Below are 16,589 nucleotides of genomic sequence, written 5' to 3'. Positions count from 1 at the left end.
TTTAACTAGCTTTTATTACTTTGTCTTTTATAATGCACTAATAATTAATAAATAATCAACAGCACCTATGTAACGTATTTTCTCATTAATGAAGGGGCTACATATTTCTTTTCCTATATGATAGAGTCAGGATGATGCAGTAACGGATAGATAAATCTGACCCTAGTGATAATTTTTTTCAGCATCCAAACTTCACTGGACATGGAATGCAGAATGATGCTGTGCAACAGCTGAGCCAGTTAACATAAAGGGAAGGAGAGTGAAAAAGGATTGTGATCTTCAGAGGGGAATGAGCAGAAAGAGCTAGAGAACATGAGTAAATAGTTTTTTTAAAAAACAAAAAACACCACATCTTTGTTTTTATACTTCTGTAGTCTTTCCTAACCCACAGTTTTGGGGAAAGACAACATATTATGGAGGAAAGACAACATCTCTTGAATAGTAAGTGTTTCCATATATTATTGCTGATGTACAGTTAGCACAGTTAAAAACAGTCCAAGAAACTTAGTAAGGCAAAAAAGGAACATCCAAAATCTCTCCTAGCCAATCAAAGTAGGAAGGTCAGCATGCAGGATAAGAAAATTGAACATTTTTGTAAGAACAGAACCAGGTTAGCTTAGCTGGTGTAATCTAGAATGCTGTTATGCTGTACTACTAAGCACATCCTTGAAATTAAATTTGACTAAAACAAAGTTGTTACTTCAACATAAGCATGCTTAAGAGTGCCTATTCCACTGAATGTAGTCTTAATTCCTATGCATATTTTACACAGAACTCCCAAGCTCAGAGGGGCTTGCTTCTAAATCAGTTTAAACCTAACTGTTCCCTGTACTTGGTGGCAAAATATGTTGATCCTCCCATGTTGTGAAGCATTGGACTGTAGTTCAGTGAAATCAGTAGTGTGTATGTCTGTGCTTTAAATTCTTTACTTTTCAGCTCAGCTGCTATAAATACTCCTCCCAATGGCAAACACCCAGTGCAGCTGCCAAGCCTCCAATGCAGCAGACTCTGGGATAACACATAAATCCACAAAGGATTAGCTCAAGTTAGGCACAGTAAAAAGCAAGTTCAATTGTATTCCCCCCTTATGACTTAAGTGATCTTTGTTTGTTTTTTGTACTTTGTTGACATGAGTCAAGTTTTCTGTACATTGTCTACACAGCTAATGTAAGCTGCAGCAGCCATATTTAGATTGCAACACTAACAAGGCATTGCTACATGTTTCCAGAGACATCTACCAAAGAGTTTTGTCTTTGAAAACATTGTTTGGTATCAGCTAAAAAGAATATTGGTAATCAAGATCAGAAGAATCCACATGCAATTAAGAGATAGCAGTAATTAAAGGAAATTATACAGGAGGCTGAATGCAATCCTAAACATAATTTTTGAGTGCAAATCCTATTGAACAGACATGTATGGGTTTGAGCTGTAACCATGCATATATACTTAGGATAAAGGACCACCAAATTTAGCGGGTTTACTCCCAAGTGTGTATATATATATATATATGAACACACAGAAGAGTGCACTGCAACTCAATATCGCTTTTATGAATTCAGTATTGTTATATACCCCTTTCCCACTGAGTAAATCAGCAAATATAGTCATCGTTTGGAGACAAAGTCACCAGCAAATCAAAGGCATCAATAGAATTAAGAAGGCTTTATTCTTAAAGGGGGCTTACGGATCAGACTACACCCATATTTAATGCTTATAACCTAAAGGGCGAATATGTTGGTTAGGCAGTATGTAATAATAATTGAAGAAAGCCTCAAAATATTGCTCTGAGATCTGAATGCGCGATTACAATGCCTTTATAGTTTTATATTGCAGCAAATGAATTGAATTGCCTAGTTGTAGGGTTAGCACTCAAAACGGATTTCTGACGACCGCAGAGCGGTGCCAGACAATCGTCTGTTTCCTCAGCTTCGTTACCGCTGTCCACATGAGCGAAAGGAGCTACGGGTGGCCATTCCACCCTGTGCCGCAGCATCACATTAAAGAAAGCCACAGCACATGGCACTGAGGCAGCAAGATGGTGGCTCCTACTACTGAGGGGCGATCTAACGCTTGCGGGGCGGGGGTCCGCATCCGAAAAGGAAAGGATGCGGAAACCCAAAGCCCCAGCCCTGCTGCGCCTGGGGGCGAGCCAAGGCCGGAATACATCCCTGGGCGCCCCTCCGGCCGGTTACACCGAGGGGCACGTTCTTCCCCTCAGGCGCCTGGGGCGTGTCCACTATCTGCCCCTCTCTCGAGGCTGGGGCGCGGTGGGGGTAGAGCGAGGGAGAGAAGGAAAATGGCGACCGCTCCCCCTCACACAAAGGAAGATTGACCTCCTCTTCCCCTCCCCGCACCCGCACGCTGCATGCCGGGAGAGGTAGTTCCCGTCTCCCACTCTGCTCCGCCGAAGACGAGGTGCCAGGACTCCACCCCCCAGAAGGCCCAGTGGCCGCGCAGCTTACAGCCGCCGCGCCGGGAGTTGGAGTGCTTTTCATCGCCGCGGCCGCCTAGAGCACCGCGCCCCTGAACTCCAAGCCCCAGCGGCCCCTGCGAGGGAAGGCCAGTCGCGCGGTGCACATTGGGAGCCGTAGTGATGTCGGGGTTCGGGCCCACCAGTCCGCTCCCTTTCCCTCCCTCTCTTTAGGCCCCTGCCTGGAGACAAACGGAAGCTGGGGAGAGAAGAGAGCGAGGGAGCCCGCTCGGCCCAGCAAGGTTCCCTTTCTCTCGCTTCTCCTTCCCTTCCCGCCCCCCCCGCCTCTTTGCGCCCGTCTGTCAAACGAGCAGGGCACACGGCGGGTGGGGGAGGGGTTCCCCCCGCGCTAGACCGTTGGTCCCTGGGACAGAGTGACAGGCGACATTCCAAGCCCCCTCGGCTCTCCCTGCCCGCCACCGTCAAGGTCGCGCCGGGCGGGCAGAGGAGGCTGCCGGCCTCCCGGCAGGGACAACCCCACTTACCCCAACAGCTCAGCGCCCCCGCTCCAGCGCCGCCATGAGCAGCACGGCACAGCACGTAGGAATAAATCCCGGCTTCTCGCGAGACTCGCGGGCAGAGAGGAGGGCGGCTCCGCGCGTGCGCAGCAAGGCCGGGCGGGGGGGGGTGGAAGCGGGAGCTCGGGCTCTAAGGGAGGCTTCGGGATAAGTAGCCGCGCAAAAGCGCATGCGCGCCTTTGCTCTCTGTTTACTTATTGGCCGCCTTTCAGGGCAGCCGCTGCTTAAAGGGACGCCGTGCAGTATTGAGATGCACGAATTGCATCTTTATTACAAAATATGAAAAAGTTGGGTGTATGTGTAACAAAGGTCATGAGAACCATGAGCCCGGCAAACGGAAGGCACCTAATCAAACCAGCACAATGACACAATAACATTGCAAACCTTCCGCGGAAAGATGTGAACTGTCCAGTTGTTTTGCAGCAGGGACGGAAAACCTGTGACCCTCCAGATGTTGCTGGACTGGACTCCCAATTCCCACCATCCCTCACGCAAGAGCCGGTTGGATCAGGCCAGCAGCCCATCTAGCCCAGCATCCTGTTCCAATATTGGCCAATCAGATGCCTATGGCTATTAGCCCCAGTGCCAGGATGCCCAATGTCTGCAGGCATATGGATGGCTGCTAGCACCACCTACCCCACCCCACCCCACCGCATAATTTCACATACCTACAATGCAGGCAGTTTCCAGGCCGCAGTCTAGGACTACCACTTTTTATTTTCTTGCATGCCTCTTGTACTTCTAAGCAGCTGCACAACAGACAGGAGATTCAGCAGTGGAAGCTATACCCATTTCCATGCAGGAATAAGCTTCACCTGTTAACCATCTTGTCCTTTCCCTCAGCCAGCCCTGCATCTACTTCCTTTCCCTCAGGTAAGATGGGTAGATGTGTCCAATTCAGAATGATGTGTAGTGATTTGTAGCCTAAGGCACTGGCAATTGCCTTGCATTGGCAACCATAACTATTGTCAGCTTTCCTAGTTTGGCATAGTGTGCTTTTCCACATCTCTCATCCCTCCATTACTCTTATTTTTCCTGGAAGTAAGAAGCATTGATAGGGCAGGTTGAGCAGTCTAAACTAAGCTATTTCAGCTGCAGACTAATGTGAAGAGTCAAAGCAGCTTGTGTAATAACCTATGTAAGCAGAGAGTCTCATTAACACAGAGGAATAGCTGCTTGAGCATGCCCTAAGGCCCCTGCAAAAATACTTGGGGCTAGAAAAGGGGAATGGCAGAGGGAGAATTAACAATGCTTTATGCAGAGGAAGCAAAAGGCACATGAATGGGGTGGCTGCAAGAAAAATGAACGGAGACAAGAAGACAGGGAACGAAGGATTTATAATGTTTCACAGGGCTATCATTTCCTCCTCTAATACATTTTAAATCCCCCTTTGTTCACCACCACAAATATCTCAAGGTTCATGCTGGAAACATCCTTGCACTTTAGGAGCTGCCTATTGGCTCCACCTTTTTAGTTCTAGCTTACTGAATGGCTGCCTCCATTTACAATAAGAGTATCTGTAGAACTACCTGCAACATGGGAAAGTGCCTTATACTGAGTCAGACCATTGGCCCATCTAGTTCAGTGCTGTCTACCTTGACTGGCATCAGCTCTCCTGGGTTTCAGGCAGGGACCTCTCAGCCCTACCTGGAAATTGAACCAGGGACCTTCTGCATGCAGAGCAGATGCTCTATCTGAGCTACAGTTGATCCCCAAATTGGAATTGCAGCTTCCTACACCTTTGACCACCAAGAAGCCTCCAGTTCCCTTTTCTATAAAACACAAACAAATTGGGTCCTCTGTGCAAGGTGTCACATAGTAGACTCAGTCTCAGTCTCAGTCTCTCTCTCTCTCTCTCTCTCTCTCTCTCTCTCTCTCTCACACACACACACACACACACACACACACACACACATCTATCTATCATCTCCCACACAACAGCAACATTGCATGGTACACCACTTTGCTTAGAAGTAGGGTAAATAAACCAAGGCTAGTCAGACTAGTTTAGCCTGTTGCATTGGATTATAATTGCAACTCCATAATAGTAATTACTATGTATCAGCAAAATATGGTATGCAACTTCCTTAACTGGATTTAGGAACGCACATAAATTACTTTTTGTGACAGCTATGCAGGATATTGGCATGCCATATCTAACAACAGTGGCTGTTGACAACCCTGATCGTGTCAGTGAATTACCTTGAAGCGGGTTGAGATGCCCTGTCCTTATTGACTCAAAGGCAGTGTTTTTAGTGAACCAATCAGAGGCTTGGACTCCAGTCCCAACATGCACACACAGAAGGTATTTCTGCACACTCACGAGAGGGTTGCAGATTCCCCCCTCTGCAAATGTAGTCTCTCCCCACCCTCCAAAGCCACTGGATCGTTCTCCAACCTTCAGGCGATAATTTTAAGGGTGTATGGTGTTGCTGCAATGAAGAGTGCAAACAAGGCTCCCTTCTATGAGCCAAAGCAACCTCATTCTACTTTTAGGTCCAAACCATATTGAGCATCACTGTAAAATTAGGTGGGCTGGTAACTGAATGCCTATTTTCTAAAACAAAGGTGTTATTTTATTCTTGCAGTGGCTGTTAACTGCAAAGCAATTTTCAGCTAGAGGCACACTTATGAAAAATGTAGACAAACTTGATTCTTGATTTGTGGGAGGTAGGAAGCCACAGATTATTTGCAAAACATGACTTATAGGAAAAGGCTGATAAACAAAGGAACCCCTTTTTTACATGTAAGAGGCAAGGATAATTTTACTCAGTGGCCACCTGAAAGAAATTTGTTCTACTTTCTACTTTGTCAGGTTCTCTCTCCCTTGTAATTTCTGCAGGATAGCAGAAAGCTGCCAGAGGAAGCCAAATATTATCACAAACTGTTATGTTTGCAAGTTAGAATTAAATGCCTAACCAAATTGCTCTCTTTCTCTAGATAGATAGATAGATATCTCCACATTCAATTCATTATGGCCCAAAGTAATTTTCTTGAAGGGCAAAGGTGCAGGTTACCTTGTTTTTCATTGGCTACATCTCCAATTAAACTACAGATGGTGAAGGGGTCATGATCAGGTATGAACCAGACAATATTTTTACTCTCCAAAGGATACAATATCTGATGTATTTTCCATGTCATGGATCTCACTTTGGTGGACTAGGGAGGGTTGACTGGCTGTCTCTCTACACATATTCTATTGTTTACCTTTACCTTACCTATTGGCAAGTGAAGGTATTTTCATCTCCTGTTGCGAATACTGACCGACATTTACATTTTTGATTATGTTGTTTTAGCCCAGGGAAGAACTTCAGGCCAAACTCCTTTATCTGGGCTCAAATTTGCATTTAGAAACTAGCTGACTGTGACCCTTTGTAACATTTACCTCCATCCATCAATCCACTTTTCCTTCCAGACCCGTTCACTCACACACAAGCCCCAAAATGTTGCCCAAAAGGATATGATGCCATTTGGCTAAAAACGGTTTCCCAACCTTGCTTTACTCAAAGACCCAAATTAAATAAAAACAATTCATTTATTTGGAGCATTTGTACCCCACTCCTCAGCTATAGATGTTCACAGAGGGGCTTACATATAATCAATGAAAACAAGACAGTCCTTCCCTGCAGGCTTCCCATCTCAAAACACAAGGGGCAAGGGAGAAAAGACCAAAAAGCAACTCGGGTGCCAATTATTAAAGATTAGTTTTCACAATGACCAGCTGGCCTAGAAACAGCTCAGAGGCAGGAGGCACCTGATGGAGCTTGTCTTTTGGCTGGTTGATGGAATGAGCCCTGCTTCCTACCTCCCCCACTGTGGCAGCCTGATGGAATGGCTGCTGCCTGGTGGTAGTTGAGGGAGAGGAGGCCCAATAGAGTAGACATGTATAGGATTGTACTGTTGCAGTGGTAACAGCTTGAATTGTACTTTTTACTTACTGTATTTCATATTGTGTGTCCTAGACTGTATTTTAGAGAAAAGCTAATTACTAATTAGGTTAGAAAACAGGCTCACTTTTGCATTCTCATGTATAAAGGAGAATGTGTACATTTTGTTTCAGTCAATGACTGAAATAAATCTTGGTTTTACAAAGTTAAATATAGGTATTTATGAAATTCTTAAAGGTTTAATTGGTTTGATAAACATGGTTGCACTAGACACCTATTTATAGCCAGCATATGCCAATTTCAGTTCCCTTTACTCAGCCTAATTTGCAGATAAATACAGAACGTAACTTGCAATGGTCCAAGTGGTTAATCAGCAAACAATGGTACTGGCCAATGGTAAAGCAAGTCCATAAATTATCCACGGTACAAAAAGTGCCACAACATATAATATTGCCTCAAAACATTTATTTCAGGAAAATGAGCAAATATACATATTTAATACCTGAGAGGTAAAGACAAGATTGAATTCACTGATCAGAGCAGGCAGATAAGATGGCAAACAACAGCACAACAGCTCTGTAACTCACTTATGTACATTGTAACATCCCTCAAGGGTATTTACAAAATAATCCAGAATCTATGCACGGACTGAGCACATGTTGCCGCTCATAACAAGAGCCTGTTTGATTCTGAAGGTGGCACTGATGGCATATATTTAAGGCATAACACTGCAAAGTGATGATATACAGGTGAATCTGTCCTGCTGATTAGGTTATGTTTGCATAATGCACAAAAGCAGCAGCTCTTTTATCAGCTCAGTCTTCAAAGTAAAACTGACTGGTAAGGATTTAAAAACACCAAAAGATGAATTTGAAGAATAAACCCGGCTCTCATCTCCACCACACTGATGGGGAAAGATGATAAACATGGAGAAAGGACATGTGCTGCAAGCTCAAGTCAACACTGAGCAACTGATCCTACTCTGAAACTTACCTGTAGAAAGCAGAAACACTGAAATATCTTCTTTCCCATTCATTATGGTTTACAACACTTTAGCAATAGGCAATATGCTGTACAAGATGGAAGCATGCTATGGGACAAATACATTTATACAGATGTGACCACACAGGCTAGACATGTCTCCAGTTCTAGCTCCACAATCACAAGCACAATGTTGAGACAGTCATAGAATCTATCAGGTATGAGGATGTGAGAGTCTGCAAGTGAGCAGCTAAGAACACACAATAAACTGCAGAGCACTATAAATGAAGACAGGACTTGGCTAGGTTCCTATACAATCACTTTATAATTTATTTGTCTTCAAGTCTGTTTGGTGAATGCTTTCCTTAACTACTCAGCATGAAGACAAGATCTTCAATAAAGTACACAAACAAGATTCCATGCAGCACCCATCTGAAGTCTCAAGTAGAAGAAAAGGGGGGAAATCTAGAAACAGCAGCATTTTACTATCAATACCTTGCAAAGAGTAAATTTTGAAATACATAGCATGAAGTTCCAAAGGATGCTGCTTTTGGAAGAGTCATCATTCTAGATCATTTCAGTACTATGTAAACATGAATAGATTGGGCATGATTTCTTCCCCATGCAAGAGCAATGCCTGCACACAGAGGAGTCTCCAAGGGATTTAACAGATATCTTGCCCCCTGACCCTCAACAAGCAATTACAAGGAATTTGAGGTCTGTACATGCCAGCTCTGCTCAGTGAAGGAACATGAGCTCATATTCCTTGAGTTGGGGAGGGAGAGGGAAAAGAGGAATGGATGGAAATACATGAGACATTCAAGGACCTCCATAATGGTATGGCATGTTAGACAGGGTGCTAAATGCAAGATTCTGCTATACATTATGAGATCTCTCTGTGTGCAACCACTGCACTCACACATGTGGGGTTTCAGAGAATACTTTTACAGATAATTGTGCATTACTTTCTATATTGGTTGATGTATTCAAGAGAAGTAATTTTGGTACACAGTAGTTAAATGGAACCAAAATACTGCTTAGACGATTAATTAAATCAAATTAAGAATGGGAGTGCCTAAATTCTGCATGACAATTTATCTTAGGCATTATTTGCTTGAGAGTAAATAAACTTCTAAGAAAATAAGTCTGTTTGGACTATTTTGCTGCATTTCCTATAAAAGTCTGACTTTTAAAGAAATGTACTTACACTGGAAAAGCCAAAAGTGATCAAATTGTCCTATCCAACTGAGATTTCTGAAAGCAAGGATAACCCTGAGAAAGCATTTGCTTAGGACTACAGCTGCACGAGTACTCCTCTGCATGATTAAGCAGGGCAAAGCTTAGCCTGCAGAGGGAGTCATTTCAGCAGCTATGCACAAAGCACAGTCTATAATATAGCAAAAGGCTGGAATGATACCCAAACGGAGACATGAGGGAATTAAAAGAACAGCTTGTAAAATAAGCACACTCCTTCCTGCAGTGCAGTTTACCAGCTTCAGAGATCAACTATTCAGAGGCAGTTGCTTTGTGGATTGAGAAGCACCATCAGGCATTTCTTCTTGCCTCACCTCGATAGATTCTCTGCTGATTGTTAAGAGTTTTCTCAACTCTTTATTTTCAAGCTATAAAACCAATAAAAACAGTTTCAAACCTATGAGCAAAGCAGTGACAGTTACATAAGTGCTAATATAAGATAGTACTAAATCCAGACCCTTGGCAAATGTAAATAAACAAATAAATATTGGTCTCATTTATTAGACAAAAATAGCAAGAGAAAACATTAATCATTTACAGATCCATTTCTATCAGCACTTTCACAAGTTGTGTTGTACTAAACCTGTGTTGGCCAAGTTGACTGGTAATTGCCAGCTTGGTGATCTAACATCCATTTTAAGAACTGCTCAAACTCCTATTCTGGACACAGCCTGGGGCTTATATGTATTTCTTCTCTGTTGCCATGACAACAAGAACCTAGCAAGCACACGCACAGCTTCCTGGCCTAGTTATTTATTGACCACCAACCTTGAATGTCCTTTAAATGCTCTGCAAGAATTTTTCAAGAGAGTCAAGATCACCCCATTGCTGCCAAGTAGCCACCTTATTATTCCTGGTTCTGTTCAAATTGTTCAATGATTTAGTGTTTATACCAAAGCGAAACTGTCAACGTAAGACTCCCTCAGTGGCTTTTTACAAGCTTGCCACTTAAGATATTGATTGGTCCAGTTTACCAGGAAAGGGGCACACACACATTCTGTCCAATCCTGAATGTTTTCCTAAAGAGCAGGACTCTAATCCCCATCTCCTGTGGAAGCTGTTTTCCTACAGCAAAAGGACACATATGGCCAGATTATAATATCAGACTGACAGATCCTTTGTTTGGAGATTGGTTTCCTGGTTTGGTTGTCATGATTATCTCTCATTAAGAGTGACAAACAGGAACAACTGCTCATAGAGAAATCCAGGACTTAAATTGTTGTACTAATTTAGCAGCAGCATGCTTCTTCAAACCAAGGCCAACTTGTCTGGAGAATGAAGTTTTAAAAAATACACTAAAATGGTGCCAATACAAAAGCTATCCAGTGTTATTATCCTCATATTGCTGGTTTGGTGAGATAGTATTTCACAACAATGCTGTACCTTCGTATTTAAGATTCCCTTAAAGGCAGCTAGAAAAAAATATATCTAGCAACCATTTGGAGTGGCTGCAGTAATTGATCCTAGTTTGGTCTTTTTAAAAAACGGAGGCTTTGCTCAAGTTTCCTACACATAAATGCAGAGAAATCCAAATGATCTGGGGTGCTGTGGGGTGGAGGGGAGTGGTGAACCCACTATGGATCATCTGAAGCCCTGGAATGGGGCAGTTGAATTTAGACCCCTTGGGGGATTCATGGGGCTTTGGTCCAGCACATCGAAAGCCACAGATACCCCAGTGTGGGGCAGTAGTTAAGAGCGGTGGACTCGTAATCTGGTGAACCGAGTTCGCTTCCCCGCTCCTCCACATGCAGCTGCTGGGTGACCCTGGGCCAGTCACACTTCTCTGAAGTCTCTCAGCCTCACTTACCTCACAGAGTGTTTGTTGTGGGGGAGGAAGGGAAAGGAGAATGTTAGCCACTTTGAGACTCCTTAGGGTAGTGATAAAGCAGGATATCAAATCCAAACTCCTCCTCCGCCAAACAAAAACATCCTGTTTCAGAACTTTCTGTTGACTATCTAGGCAGAAGAACCACTGGTGGCAGCTCTCCACCTGACTAAGTGACCCTAGGGCCATCTGGCAACACTCCTCCTTGCTAATGGAAAAGTACCCCGCTCCTCCCACAATAAACTGTAGTGAGGTGTCATCAGTATTGTGGTGATACCAAGCTCCATTTCTCTGTAACAATTGGGAGTGGTTGTGTAGGCCCCAGACCACAGTCTGGGTGCAGTGATGGGCTGGATGAGGGTTAATAAACTAAGTTTGAATCCTTTTTTGTGGAATAACATCCCTATTGAGGTATAACAGGCACCCATTATTTGTACTTTCTAGAAACTGAGGATAGTTTTGTTTGAACAAGCTTTTCCAGCTGGATAAAAAGGTTTCTGTTTTAGAGGTTTATTTTGCATTATTTTTAAACCTATCTTTAGTTGTTTTTGTTCAGCTTTTAAAACTATTTTAGCTGTTTTTATTGTATGTCTGTAAACTGCCTTCGGACTAATGTAAAAAGCAGTGCATAAAATAGTAATAATTTTTAGAGATACTGAAACATTACCACTATTGGCACTTGCCTGAGGAGCTTGGAGTCATGGCAGTTCCTTAAGGAGGGAATTGAAAGGAAAATAAAATGAACCATAAGTTTCATTTTATTTGCTTTTCGGTGTTCACAGACAGTGCCATTCTACTTTCACAGGCTCCCTCTGCAACTGACTTTCAAAGCAGAAATTTATAAAAATATTAATAAAAATTGTCCAGTAGCACCTTAGAGACCAACTAAGTTTGTTCTTGGTATGAGCTTTCGTGTGCATGCACACTTTTTCAGCTTCTTCAGATATGAAAGCTCATACCAAGAAGAAACTTAGTTGGTCTCTAAGGTGCTACTGGACACACACACACACACACACACACACACACACACACACATATATATATATATATATATATATATATATACTGCGTCAGACCAACATGGCTACCTACCTGACTTTCAAAGGGGAGGGATAAGCTAAGATTCTGATTATCCACCTCAACTACTGTTTCTTAATCATGTGAGAAAGCTTCAGTGGTTGCATGGTGCTCCTTGCTGTACCTAGTCGTAAGGGTCTACTGAATGCTGTATCCCCCAATTAACCTGCTTAATTGCCAACTTGAAACCGTATTTTCATACTATGCAGCGTTACCCCTTTCCCTCCAGTAAATTCATGTGTCCCATATCAGAGTGAAGCAACAGAATTTTCAGTAATTCAAGCCTGACTCAAAGAGTTGCGGCCTCTTAACTTGCAGTTTTAAGGGCTATGATACGGAGCAGCATTCTGCAAGTGCAGATTCTACTTTCATGATGCTCAGCTGCCAGCTTTCCTATCTCATCAGCTGTACCAGGACTACAGCAGGAGGACTTCAAGGCAGGCATTGGCTTTTAACAAAGCAGCAATCAACCCTAGTTTAGGCTTGGAGGCTGAAAGAACCCTTTGACAAGGCACAAGCCTCCCTGTTTTCTATCCCCAACTACAGTTGTTCAGCATCTTACCTCTAACTGTGCTAGCTTTTCTTGTATTTTATAATACTGGTCATTGTCCACATGAACAGCTTTTCTTATTACGTCTCCCATCTCACAGATCCTGTCGATTTGACTCTCAATTTCCTGTAAGCAGATTTGAAAGCAAAATTATAAACTATTAAAAAGAAAGACAAGTTAAATCAGATATTTCCAAAGAAAAGTCAATGAACACAGAACCAAAGAGTCATATCTTCATCCTTCCCTCACTGGACCTAGTGCTGTCATATGTACATCTGAGCTTCTTCCTGAACTGTGTTCTACTGTGCCTTCTGTCATGTTCCCATGTTGGTTCCCTTAACTGGCGGTGTGGTAAAACCAAAGTCTCATTTGCTGTCACAAATAGAGGAGAGGGATTGTTACAGAATGTTGCAGGAGGTACTGGAACTGCATGTTCTCCTGCTATCCCAGAAGGTTTAAGAGGGAAGATCAGATCTTCAGGTTGCAATCTGACAGAATTAATTACAACATACTGGCTGCTTTAAGGTAGTGGTGGTGGTGAGAATCTCTTGGATCTTATAACTGGTATGTATTTTTGCAAGCAGTACAAAAACAAATTAAGGGTATCTCATGGCATTTTACAATACTGAAGTCACAAAGAACTGCAATTATGTTGTGTGTGTGTGATATCAGGTAATTTTCTTTATAAGAATTCTAAGGAAGATACCATGTGGATGAGTTGCAACACTTTATTCTACAAAGAGAAGACACTTGTGACCTGTGAGCACTAATGGAAGGAAGATGTTTCAGAGAACAAACTCTTGAGGAAAATGTAAAAAAGGCAAGAAAAAAACATCATTGGAACAGAGCACAACAACTAAGCCACTCATCTTTATTGCTATTGAAAACTTATTCTTTTTATTCCAGAAAGAAGATAATAGAAAGGAAGGAAGATAATAATTCCTTACTGCAGACTGAGCTTGATGCACTTTCAAAATGGGCTGAGCATCCACATCTTTTCTTTTCATCATCAGCTGTAACATGTGTTTCCTATATTTGCTCATAATAAGTTCCAAAGCATCCTGGTGTTCTTCCAAAGAAACCCACAGTTCTGAAAAATATAACACAAATTCCATGCAAATACAAGGAAGAAACTCCATATTGTAAGGTCACATTAAGGCTGTATAACTTACCTGTGCATCCTACCTCTCCATCTTCTATACATACAATAATTTTCAAATCCTTATGTTTTCTTAGCCCACTGGTGCCTTATGAACACGATTTCTTACTCTTATAATAAGAATTAAATTTTCTGAAATTTCAATAAATTCCTTATGGGTCTGGCCTTCCTTACTGTACAGTACTTCACCTATTGATTCAAACTCTGGATATATGTGCAGCACTTATTCAGTTTTGTTTCCAGACCAATACTGTGCACATCTACTTGGATATAAGCCCCATTTTGTTCAAGATGTGTCTGTTCAGGATGGCAGTCTTGGGAAATCCTACTGTCGCTATCATGCTCTCAAGAGCCGATCCATCTGACATACATTAATGGCCAGCACACAAAGTCTTTGTGTACTGAACTGAATTAGGTGTTAATTCAGCCCAAACAAGCACAACTTAAATTTTTAGATTAGTTACAATTGGCAGAAACCATCAATTAGAATATATTGAAACTTTTACTGGCCCCAGCACCCTGAAGTTTTCCAAAGTTTTAAAAGAAAAACTCATCAATTCATGAAGTTTAAGGTACAATAATAGATCATAAACATCAATACTGCCATGCTATTCAGGTTCAGACTGTATTTTGGAGGCAGTGGGGAAAGTGATCAGGTTAAAGAATGGAAATGGGTGCCAGTTTTTTAAAAAAGGACTGTAGGTGAAATGTGTGCATGCCATAGAAATAGAATTTTATTATCAAGCTTTAAAGACAGCTTTCACCAAGAATGTAATTGAATAAGGAACTGGTACTGAGAAGAATATTTGGGCAGTATCCAGATATATTTTTGTGCTACAGCACAAAATGTGGCACTCATCAGGTGCCACACACCACTTAGTATGAAGGAATTACGGTAGATCAGTAGTCACACTTAAGACATTAGTCCCACAGAAATCAATAGAACTTAAAGTATGTATGTTTAGGATTAGGGTGCTTGTGAAATGAGCAACCATATCCAAGGACTAATCCTGTTTAGAGCTGTGACTAGACCACACAGGCATGGATGCTCTTTGCATCCTTCAGTTCAAGACAACCATCAGTGGTGCAGGCTTGCATTATGTTCTGGTTAACCCTTGCAGCCAAACAAGTCACTTGAGGGCTCATAGTTACCTCGCTAACACAATGCTCACCTCTGTTTTCCTGCTGCAAGTCTCTGATCTGAGTGTTCTCCTGAGATAGCAGAATATGAGGTTTGTATTTAGACATGTCCTTCAGCTCAGCTCCGTCCTCTTGATACTTGTAAAGGAAAGATGGTCCATGTGAACCCAGAGCAGTCTAATAATATCCATACAACATTCCACTCACCCCGACCCACGTTTTCACGCTGACACTGCTGGGTCCGTACTCACCTTGTGCGAAAGAGGCGTGCCGGCCTCCTTCATGGACACAACCCGCTTGTGCAACATGGTAGACTGGTCAATGAGAGACTCAGCTGCGTTGTCGTGGTCTTTCAGCCTTTCCAGCAGGGTCCTTGCATCGGTCAGGATCTTCTCTATAGTACAGGCCATTGTCAGAGAACTGAAAGGAGAACGGATCGGGTTAAGATTCAAGAGCTATCAAAGCCAGGCTCAGAGTATGTGAGGCTTTGAAATATGTGGTGTAAGGGTTAAGAGTGTTCGACCAGGACCTGGGAGATCAGGGTTCAAATCCCCCCTCAGCCATGAAGCTCACTGGATGACCTTGGGCCACTCCCCATCGTTTAGCCCAGGGGTCTGCAACCTTTAAGACAAAAAGAGCCACTTGGACCCGTTTCCGAAGAAAAAACAACAACTGGGAGCCGCAAAACCATTGCGACATTTAAAACAAATATATCTCCGGAGCCACGATCTGACAGCGGGCGGGAAGGTGACGTCGGGACGGTGCGTGACTAACGCACGCACCGCCCCCATGCGACGTCACAGCCAGTACAGCGCCCACCACAGTGAGGAGTGTCGGGGCGCACAATGCACCTCCTCCCCTCGCTAGTATCCGCCCCGGAGCCGCGGCAAAGATGTAAAAGAGCCACATGCGGCTCCGGAGCCGCGGGTTGCAGACCCCTGGTTTAGCCTAACCTACCTCACAGGGTTGTGGAGAGGATGAAGCAGAGAAGAGGAGAACCATGTACACCACATAAATGTAATATATAAATATTACGGTGGGGTGTTTTTTGGGAGGGCGGAGGTGTCTTCGTACGAAAGCACTAGAGGAGGCTGGGACACAGAACCGGCCACACGACATGGGTGCCCCCAGCTCCACTCTGTGTGCTCTAGGGAGGTCTGTGCCCTAGGAAGGGCAGACAAGCAGGGTCCGGTTTTAGTGGCCTCCCAGGGAGGCAGCACCTTCCGCGTCCGACATGGAGTGAATGGGAGAAAGGAGGCAACATAGCATTGCGGCCGTTCCCAGTCCCGGGCGACCCCGAGGCAGCCCCTCGCCCTTCCCAGGAGGCGACCCCCGGTCCGCGCCCTCCTACTTACCCCCTCCGGCCGCGCCTCCCGCTCCGGCTTCCCTCCCTCGGGCCGTCAGTGAAGAGGGTCCCGGCTCCGAGGCACACTAGGGGGCGCAGAGGTCACAGGCTCCGCGCTCCGGCCGCCGCCGCCGCCGCTTCCGGTATGAAGTTTCCTTCCTCTCCGAGTCAAGGGAAATTCATAGCTCTCCGGAGAAACTTCCGGTTTCCGGTTGCAGGCGGCGGGCGCTTCGCCGAGGTTCCCCTTTGGGTTGCGGAAATCCAACAGGTGGAGCCGTCCTGTTCCTTTGGCGGAGCAGCGACCGGGGAAGGCTGCGCCTGCAGCATCTCTCCGGCCTGCAGCCTCGTAAGGGCACCGGCGGTTTCGCTAGCAGGAGCCAAAG

The 16,589-nt window shown here is 43.9% G+C and overlaps 2 protein-coding genes across 10 annotated transcripts in view; both read right to left on the bottom strand.

Moving 5' to 3' along the window:
- The window catches only part of CSDE1 (cold shock domain containing E1), a 29,088-nt gene extending 25,997 nt beyond the window's left edge, over window positions 1-3,091 (bottom strand). For 8 of the 9 annotated variants that reach the window (XM_081195745.1, XM_081195747.1, XM_081195748.1 and 5 more), the window contains exon 1: window positions 2,956-3,091. The gene's annotated coding sequence lies outside the window, so the exon portion shown is untranslated. Of the gene's footprint in view, window positions 1-2,462; window positions 2,487-2,955 lie in introns of those variants that run through there. The other variant, XM_081195746.1, reaches the window with a different exon arrangement.
- Window positions 3,092-7,325: 4,234 nt separating this feature from the next.
- SIKE1 (suppressor of IKBKE 1) lies at window positions 7,326-16,376 on the bottom strand. Its single transcript, XM_081195115.1, has 6 exons — window positions 16,217-16,376; window positions 15,113-15,281; window positions 14,894-14,999; window positions 13,510-13,652; window positions 12,575-12,688; window positions 7,326-9,478 (listed from the first exon to the last, which is right to left on the bottom strand). Exons 2-6 carry the CDS (start codon window positions 15,269-15,271, stop codon window positions 9,359-9,361), a joined length of 642 nt encoding a protein of 213 aa, XP_081051241.1. The 5' UTR covers window positions 15,272-15,281; window positions 16,217-16,376; the 3' UTR covers window positions 7,326-9,358.
- Between the last annotated feature and the right edge of the window lie 213 nt (window positions 16,377-16,589).

This window comes from Podarcis bocagei (genome assembly GCF_964188305.1).
Source record: "Podarcis bocagei genome assembly, chromosome: 5".
Lineage (NCBI taxonomy): Eukaryota > Metazoa > Chordata > Lepidosauria > Squamata > Lacertidae > Podarcis > Podarcis bocagei.
The sequence above is the reverse complement of the archived record's forward strand: the minus strand, read 5'-3'. Positions and strand labels throughout refer to the sequence as shown.